We start from the raw sequence: 10,000 nt of genomic DNA on the forward strand, positions 1-10,000 counted from the left end.
GTGATGACGTGTAATTTCTGCTACAGTAGGATGGTCTTGTTATCGCTTGAATAGCAGTACAGTATCTTTAGGGATGTTTGTACAGCTGATTTTGTTGCCCCGGAAAATAAAAAACAAAAAGCATTAGAGATTAAGACATGACTCTTAAATCTTTTAGATGAATTTCTAAATTTCAATAAAGTTAAGCTGAAGGGTAATATAACACAATTACAGAATTGGAGAGAGATCAAAGAAAGAAAAAAGATTGTGGGAGGAAATTAGTATGCTAAATTATTTAAACATTATCATAATGAGCTCTGGCACAAGAACTCAAAAACCCCTTGTTTCCTAACATAGATTAATACGTTAGTTCGTCAGCTCTTCTAACAGTCCCTGAAGATGGTGTCTTGCTACCATCTCTTAGTTTTCAAAGAGGCATTGGCATGACAAAGTTTTGTTTAGAATTAGCAAACATTTGGTATCACATTTATTACACTTAAAAGGAAGATACTATTAGATTGAAGGTTAATAATTTTCAGATATGTAAATATTCATCATGATGTGCTATACATGTACTGTTGTAGTCGCATGGTAAACTGGAGTCCATAATTCGAAACTAGAAGATATTTAAGGATATTTAAAAAAAGAATCAAGATGGTTTTATTCCATGTGGATAATTACATACTCTTAGTAACCCATTGTACATGTAAATTACTGTACGGTATTGTTTTTCTGATCTTATAACTTGTACTTGTTGTCAAGTTTCTACTGGATGATAGCCCGGTTGCTGGAGAATTGCATAGACATATTCAGCAAGAAGAGTAACGGACTTCACACTGCGTCATCTTAAAACCAGTCACAGGCAGCTCAGACTCCTGGTTTGGTCGATCCACGTTCATGCTCACCTACGAGAACTTGAATGCCATTATTCTTCCCATAGAGATATGTTATGCTCTTTTCTCTACCTGTTGTGGATTGCAGATAAATGTAGTTGCGTTATGAGAGAAAATTATTCAGTTATTATGTTCATCGGGTGAATGATCCGATGTGAAATTAGGGCAAATAATTCAAGCTTCGCTGCAGTTTTATGTCAAATGGCCATTAGAGTTAAAAAAAAAATTGTTGAAGTTCGTCAAGGTGAAAGGCGGCATTTTAACTGGTAATTATAAACATTCATGAAGTATTTTGCTTATGATCTGCAGCCAAGTGTCTTTCAATTGATAATGTGTACATGCTGTAGCAGTTTATTGATGTGCATACTTCTGTGTATGATTATATGGCATAACGATAGTCCTTTGTTGAGCATATTGTGCATGTATACTTAGTACATATATTGTTTTCATGGTGCACATATTTGATCCTACTGTTTCCTGTTTGTTGTTATTTTCTAGTTAGTATATATTGTGCATCTCCATTTTCACTTTATCATAACTTTCCCATTTAATTACAGGATGCACATTGGAAAAATTGTTAGAGTTATGTCCACTCTCAGTTAACCGCAGTGTATGTACCGCAACCTGATTAGTACATACTTGTATTATTTGTCCTGTTTCGACATATTTAAATGTATACCTGCTGTTTCTTTTTAAGGATTTTGTGTCACAATAGCGACCATATTTCTGGCTGCCAGGTGATAATGCAGGTGTAGATATAATCATTTATATATTATCATTTGTAGACCATAGGTGAAAATTGTCAACTACGGGCTTGTGTGCACTGTAAACTTCTTGAATCTTTGTTCTTGTGGTATTTCTCCCGTGGATTTTCTTTCTCATCTCTTTCATGTGGGTTCCTTCTCTATAAACTGCATAATATGGAAATGATCCCTGTAGGTAATTGATGAGTAGTGGAGAAATTTTGCTAATACAGAAATTACTGATGCTTTATATAGAACTGTGTATGTCTCCACTTTTAGCGAGGAACTTTGCCTTCCGGCCAAGTTTCCGCGTCTGAAGTTGGCAATCAGTTATAATACTGTGAGGAAATTAGGAAGATTTAGTAAACCAAGGAATGTTTAGAATACCTTCCATGCAATTATTTCATGGTACCATACTTCAGAATTTATTTATATAGGGAAATGCTACCTTGTATTATGACAGAATCCCTGCATTGTAATTCATTTCATAATGGGCAATTTTAGGTACTATATCAGTTAAGGGCCAAGTTAAGAAGGGCGAGAGGTCTCCCAGACTGTGGACCAACCAGCACCCCGCACCAATTAGAGTCTTGTCCTCAACCCACCAGGAACTCTCACCAATCACGTCTTGCAGACCTATACATTATATCATTACCTTTTTATAGAAAGCATTCCAGGCATGTTTGTACTGCTGTCACTGTTTTGGAATGCAGCTAAAGCATTGGGGCTTTGATTCAGGTTTGGAGAAGATGGCTAATCTTTCATACCACTATGATTAAAACACACACACACACACACACACACACACACACACACACACACACACACACACACACACACACACACACACACACACACACACACACACACATGCACACATGCACACATGCACACACACACATTCTCTATCTGAATCAAGCCCTGTTCCGTCAGTAAAGAAAAAAGTTCCTCAAAACAACAGAGTGTGCTTTAACTCTCTTGGTCATATCTTGTATTGGAAAGCTCTTGTATGACATCTATACTTTCCAACTAAGGCTTTTAAAAGCTGGTGCTTTAAGAGGTTATCAGGACAAGTTTTTTTTTGTCATTGATTTTCCTCGACAATATTCCTCAGGCTGTGTGTTTGGGCCTTACCCAGAGGCACACAGAAGGGGGATGGTAAGTCATCATGTTCAGCGACGAACTCTTCAAGAATCAAGTTTTGAACACCTTACAGTATCAAGTAGTATTTAAAAATGATTTATTGGGAAAAATTTAGATTATGCTTATGAATGAACTAGGACTGAAAAAAGTGAATGGATTATAATCCTTTAGATTATCATGAGAAAAGCAGGTAAACCTAATGATTGTTTCATATTTGTTAGATGTTTTCTCACCATTCTTAAATTGAATATAAAGGAATTACCATCCCTCATTAGTCATGCATTGTCCATATAGTGGCCGTAGCCAGAAAGATTCATGTGAGATGACTGTCCAAAAGTAATGTAAAGATATATTTTTGAAGAAGATACTAGTGTAAGGATAATGTAAGTTTTTATTTCACTTTTTTTCTCCAAACTGAGCACATTCGCACGACAAAAGTCCACTAATTAACAAAGCACTAAATCTGAACTAATCCTTGAAGCAAATGCACCGATCCTCTCCAGGTCTGTATAGATCATCCTGCACGAGTCAGCTCCGAGTTCGTAGAGAGAGCACACACCCCAAGACGGTGCCGAGGAAGCATCCGTCACACATCAAGTGAGGGGAGACCTTTCGCCCTGGGGTCATTAGTGAGGGGAAGCTGATGACCTGTATCCGCGGGTCAGCTTAGGTCAGGTACAGGAGAACCACCTGCTCAACTCCATCAGAAATTTTTGAAATACTATGTGATGAAACGCCATTTCAATGGATTTTTTAGGTCATTCGCAAATAATGTAACCTGCATAATAAACTTTAAAAAAAGAATCTCAGAGCAATGATATTTTTTCAAAGACAAACTTCTAGCTCCTGGTTTCTGAAGCAGGGATGAATAATTATTTTTTTCTGTTTTGTTTTTTAACCAAATATTTAACAATGCTTTGGGGGCAGTGAGTCAAATGGTTCAGTGGGCCTGATCTCTGACCCGTAGCCGGGAGAACAGTGACCTGAACGTCTTGCTGTTGTCTGACCAGCGCTGCCTGAGGTAAGCTCAGCGGGAATGTAGGAGTAGAGTGGAGTCTTGTAGGTCAATATTACTTGCCTTGCAGGTCACGCACATCTGTGTCCACCCATGTAGCTCTCTTGCAAGGTCATTGGCTTATCTTTCATCAGCCTTTGACTTTTTTTTTTCTTTTTTTTTGGCAGTCAAACAGGCAAGATGTTGATAATATATAGATCATAGATAATGCGTCCCGTGTCAATGTCGTAATTACTACCACAGAAGTATACTATATATGCTGTGACTGTAATGATCTTATAGTTACTCAGCTTTCATGATGTAGTCACTTCCCACCTACAGATTGTGTCATGTTGATTCATAAAGAAATACAAGTACTGAAGGTTTCCCTTTGAGAATGTGTTTTAGAAACAAGTCTCCACAAAAGAGATGAATTTTAGCATCATCGAGATCAAATAAATTCAATATGATAGAAAGGCCATAGACAGAGCCGGCTGGTCGAAGCACTTGGCTACACAAGACGCGTGATATTAACCCTCAATACTCGACTTTCAGCATTAACTGTATAGAGCGGGCATCCAAGTGAGTAGGTCACACTATAAACATTGTGTAGCTATTTTTCACAAGTGCGACATCAAGTATAACAAAGAGGAGTCTTTTTGTGGGAATGGCTGCAATCTGTTGAAGACAGATGAGGAAGAAAAAAAAATCGATTTCACTTTCATAGAGCAGATCTAAAAGGCCTCCACACTGAGGTTGTTTTTGGTGAAGACAATATGGATAATAATCGCTTCATTCTTTATGTCCGCGGAGGTTGCCGAATACAACCAAAAGGTCAGTACGCCCAAGGGATGTATTATGAAAGTCTTTCCGGCCATAAAAAGTGTTTTGAGCAGTTTGCACATTTTAGCCAACAAAAATGCGCCTTAGGTCAGGTAGTCACGATTCCCAGGCGGTGCTCGATAGTAACCTTCTCTTCTTTGACTATCTCGGCCGAGTTGGATACGAGGAACACAGTCTTTTCATTCTCAATTCATCTCCATTTGTTCATGGATGAATCAGGGGGTGGGATCAGGTAGAAAAATATAAAAATATATATACATATACATATATGATAACCAAATACAGTAAAAAAATAAAAAAGAAATGAACTCATTGCTTAAAAAAGTGTAACCAATGTGTATTAAGTGTTCATCTGTTTCTCATTAAGATGGAGATGTGTGGTTTTGTATAACCGACCTTTCTAATTCCAGTAAATGACTTTTTGTGTCCTGGAAATGAGTGTTCCTGTTGTTCCAGTACCGGCGTGGCTTTGAATTGTCCCGGCTTCTCTTGTTTGTCGATGTTGCCTCGGTGTCTGAGTGCTCTGTTTATGTTCGCCATTTTCATTTTCATTTTCTATGGAAGTCCTCCACCTCCACCTCCCACTCCCACTCCCTCCATCTGCAAGAACTACAGACATGTACACTCACGATAACTATTTTATTTTGTGTTGAATGCTTCTGTTTACATGTGCGAAATTATATATATATATATAATCTCAAAAACTCTTTGTCTTCCAAGCACATGATAACACGTCATTACTTCCCACACCTTACACTGAAGACAGCGTATCCAGAACCCAGAATTGAACTTCAAAGGAGTGTTTCTATGGAGTCATCAACAAATATTTTTTACAAATTACGAGCCACTAATCGTGTCTTAAAACCATTTTGATATTTTGATAATGCACCGAGGGAGAGCTAGATCATTAGTTAACAAATTAAGATGAAAGGACCCAGTGAATCCTCATGGTTGTTTTTGTCTAGATTGAAATTAGTAATGATAATGCCAGTCATTAAATAAAGGGTGCTCATCATGTAGAGTCAATTTTTTCAAAAAATAGTAATAATCGGCCATTGTTAACCAAACCCATCCACGAGGAAAATATATTTCACTGGCATCCTTTCAAAAAAAAGAAATAAAAAAAAGCGAGAGAGAGAAAAAAGTCCCCGCATTTCACCCACCCCCCACCCCCCGCCACCCCACCACCCACCCTCCCTTTTTGTGCGTGTAAAAGTCCGTAAGTTGATGACGCCACAACACCCAAGCACCACCCGCCCACAACACACCCACACGCCCACACCCACACGCCCACACCCACGCCCCCGGAGCACTCTATCACCGACCCCGGCATGGCTTCGTAGCTGAACTTTCAGGTGACATGTTCTTCTAACCTCCCTGCGTAACGGTTTCTTCCATGCGACGCCTTCACTCCTCACGAGAGTTTATTTGTATCTTGAGGACACAATAAAATGTTAATTGTCTCTGTCGGGTTTGATTTCTGAAAGTGCTGAGCAACCTTCCCCTTAAGTCTGTATGCACGTGTGTAATATTTTTGAGTGTGTTTGTACGTGTGTAATATTTATAAGTGTGTGTGTGTGTGTGTGTTTGCGTGTGTGTGTGTGTGTGTCTATATATACATATATATGTGTGTGTATATATATAATATACATATACATACATACACACACACACACACATATATATATATATATACACACTTTTTTCAAGAACTGTAGTTGATTTTTTCAATGCATCTGTGTGCCCGTATCCAGTGAGGCAGAGAGAGAGAGAGAGAGAGAGAGAGAGAGAGAGAGAGAGAGAGAGAGAGAGAGAGAGAGAGAGAGAGAGAGAGAGAGAGAGAGAGAGAGAGAGAGGGAGGGAGGTGTTTAAGAATATGTGATATGAATATAATCAGTGTTTGTAAGACATCAGAATATCACCAGGTATCATGGCATGATAAGTACTATTCAAAAAAATAAATAAATATCAGAGTAGTTAACATTACATGACAGATTAGCTACACTATATGTAAATTCTGCATCAAGGTTTAAGGAAAGTGAAACAATTTCTAAATGCAAATAATATAAACCTTAATTGTTATTGGTATCAGTGCAGACTATAATAATATACATCAAGGGGGATTTTTTATTTAAAAGGAGAAAAAACTCAGAACATATCATACTTTCCAACCCTATATTTAGAACATGAATGATTACATGAAAATTATGAAATAGAAGGATGCTTATGAGTATAGGAATATTTACACTGACATTATTTTAAAATCTCGTTTGAATTGACTGAGACTCGCGAAGACGAGACACCGAAGAAATTACTTCCTCGGGGTCATTTTCATCCTCACTCTCTTGTGGACGACTCCCTTCTGAAGACTGTTCCTGGAGGGTCTCTGAATGACCATTTCCCCGAACGACTAACGTTGTATCAAGTGCCTGTTGAATATGCGTTTGGTGTTCTGTCCTATGACCCTCTGCGTCGTCGACTTCGTTATCAGGTTCTCTCGGAGACCCAGCCGACGAAGTGTTGCTCTCCTGATCACTCGCACGGTCTCGAGACGCCGTTGCCTCAGCTGTGTCATCACGCTGGGTCTCCCCGACGACCGTGGACGAAGGAACCTCGGTCTGGAAAGCAGGATTCGGTTTTGAAGTCTTTCAGGGAGAAAAGACAAATTGTCAACCAAAGCGCCTCTATAATATGAATACACAAACAAATCAGTTCATAGATATGTAAATAGATAGGTATGTAGATGGGTAGATAGACAGAGATATAAACAGACATACTAAGGTACGTAATACATAACCTGTGAAGTTAAATAACTCGACAAATGAATTAGCAAATAGGTACATAAAATAGAAAGATACACAAAATAAACATAAAAATATGTAAACAAACTCATAAACGCAAATACACCTAAACAAATAAATAAACAATTAAGTAATTAGGCACACATACAGATCAAAAGAGGCACAGGAAAGTAAAACAAAATGATAATAATACATATCTATTCATGTTAACAAATGTAGAAAAGGTATGAATGAGAATTAATGTTTTCACAGTACAAGGGATGTATTTCACCGGTTTCGATGATATCTTCGTCAGCAATACATATATTTCTGACGTAGATATAATCGCAACCGATCAAATACATTTATTGCATTGTGAAGATATTCTCATCCATACCTTTTATGCAATATATATCTAATTCATACCATAGCAAGAGCATCCTGGTAAGACGGCAGATTGCCCACCACCTCGTCATAAACTGGAGGAGAGTCCTCGGAAATGGTCTGAGACTGGAAAATACAAATCATTTTTAGAAAAGAACAGTTTTTATACTATGGATACAACAATGACAGGGCCCATTTTGATTAAATCACTATGGGTATTATTGTGCTTCTGTTCAGTACGTCATGTTAAGAGCAATGTGATGCAACGGTCCTGTTAGCAAGCATCATTCTAATTGCTGGTCACGCCTAACACGAAAAGATGGGGCAACTCTGTATAATCCCCTCTCTGTCAGTCTTTTCACAATTACAGGTTCTACATTGGTTCCTCGTGAGCATCCGTGTACCTTTTGATCCCATGGTAGGATCTCGAGGCAGCAAGAGACCCTTCTAGCACAAAGCCATCTCCTACCGGCGTGTGGACAAGCACTGGTTTTGTATCCATTTTTGCACCCCAGTTCCCTTGTACTTTCCTGGTATTCAGCTGTGATCGAACTAAAAACGACATGTCTGTTGGCTTCATAGTTTGTGAGTTGATACGAGTACTGAGAACAGTCTTATTCTTGCAAGATAACCAGAACTTGGAATTAGCGTCCTGGCCTACATTGTTGGACCTGTTAATATGATGCAGGAAGAGCAGCCAAGGTCGACCACATCCTTGTTAGCACTTGTTGGCAAACTCTCTAAAACTACAAGGTTTTCAGACCGCAAAGTTCTGTGGTACCAGTCACAGAATGTGATACCAATCACATCCTTCTAGCAAGCATCCATATGTTTATTACAGGGAAAGACTGAAAGAGTGTATTCAGAGATTTACCATAGTTATCCCTGACACACAATGTTCAACAACCTGACCCTGTAATGCTGACTGGCGTCCCTTAGCACAACATTCCCTATTCACAGCAAGATCGGGTGGTTGGCCGATAACAAGGCAGAACTTTATTTTACTGGAGAAACTAGAGATCTGAGACGTGTATCACAGAGCTCGACTAGCCTAAGACTTAAAACCGCCTTGATCCCTCTTGTGTATAACTTGGGCGCTGCTGAGTAAGGATAAGGAAAAGTCATTCCTAGTAAAGGGTCTTTGCTCTTCCTACAGAACCCTGAGAAATAATGCCAAACACTCCCTACATGTGACTGCAGTTCATTTATCCGATGACCTGATCGTGATGGGGCGTGAGTGTACTGGACAGAGTAATATGACCAGTTTCAAATTTAATTAGCGGGAATATGGCTGTCATCGTGGTCCAAGTCCTGCATCCCGCATCGCAAGGAACCTCTTCCCCTTAAGTTTGGAAGGTCATCTCCAAGCTGGAGGGTGGAGAGGCAGCACGTCTCTGCGGCATCCTGATAGTATACTTGTAGTTACTGCTCAGGAATGCTAACTCTGATCCTCCTGAGATGTGTTTGAGACCGAGGCCAGAGGAACACGGGTTCATTTTTGGCTATAGCAAGAAACCACATTCTTGCTCTTAAGTGACGGTAGACCACAGTCGTGAACATGGTCGTGGGCTACATGTAGACAAAGGTGTCATTTCATCTTTTTCTTGGAGGGGAAGGCAAGTTTGGCGAGCGAAGTGAGCACATTCATTCTACGGGCCGCTATTCTAAGAACATTTTAAATCTACGACCAGGGCAATGAAGGTGTGATTTAGGCAAAACAAAAAATCGAGGGAGTATAGCTCTTAGGAGGTGGGGAGTAAGCCAGAACCCCTTCCCTCAAACGACAACCCAGCATGTAGTCTAAAATCGACACCAGGAAGTTGTTCGACCCAGAACCCCCTCCCCCCGCTTCCCCCCCCAAAAAATCGACTAATCCTGTTGTTCGGGATTTTCTAGGCCTCGTAGGGGCATTGGAGTGGCCCGCTCGTTGGCGTTGGATCCTTGTGACGGAAATAAACTGTTTGATTACTTTTAGGTGTGGGTGGGTGTTGGGTAATGTGATTTTGGTCAGTATCATTTTTATTTATGATGTTTCTACTATCACTGTTGTCAACCGTATTATTGTTGTTATCATTACTGTTATTGCTGTAGTTAATAGTAATTTTCTTACTATAATTATTTTAAATATCATTATCATCATCATCATTATTATTATCAATATCATTATTTTTTTACTATTATTATTGCTATCATCATTTTCTATCTTTTGTCATTATTTCCATTATCATTATCACCATTACT

The 10,000-nt window shown here is 39.1% G+C and overlaps 2 protein-coding genes across 16 annotated transcripts in view; one reads left to right on the forward strand and one right to left on the reverse strand.

Moving 5' to 3' along the window:
• Positions 1 to 6,058, forward strand: part of LOC125035035 (voltage-dependent calcium channel subunit alpha-2/delta-3-like) — a 77,324-nt gene extending 71,266 nt beyond the window's left edge. For all 13 annotated transcript variants that reach the window (XM_047627103.1, XM_047627105.1, XM_047627100.1 and 10 more), the window contains one exon: positions 1 to 6,058. This exon is cut by the window's left edge and continues 1,711 nt beyond it. The gene's annotated coding sequence lies outside the window, so the exon portion shown is untranslated.
• A 693-nt stretch (positions 6,059 to 6,751) lies between these two features.
• LOC125035368 overlaps positions 6,752 to 10,000 on the reverse strand; it is an 8,527-nt gene continuing 5,278 nt past the window's right edge. For 2 of the 3 annotated variants that reach the window (XM_047627715.1, XM_047627718.1), the window contains exons 7-8: positions 7,802 to 7,885; positions 6,752 to 7,240 (exon numbers count right to left, since the gene is read on the reverse strand). In XM_047627715.1, coding sequence (XP_047483671.1) covers positions 6,854 to 7,240; positions 7,802 to 7,885 — 471 coding nt within the window. In that variant the 3' untranslated portion in view covers positions 6,752 to 6,853. The remainder of the gene's footprint in view (positions 7,241 to 7,801; positions 7,886 to 10,000) is intronic. The other variant, XM_047627716.1, reaches the window with a different exon arrangement.

Source organism: Penaeus chinensis, chromosome 19 (genome assembly GCF_019202785.1).
Source record: "Penaeus chinensis breed Huanghai No. 1 chromosome 19, ASM1920278v2, whole genome shotgun sequence".
NCBI classification, from domain to species: domain Eukaryota; kingdom Metazoa; phylum Arthropoda; class Malacostraca; order Decapoda; family Penaeidae; genus Penaeus; species Penaeus chinensis.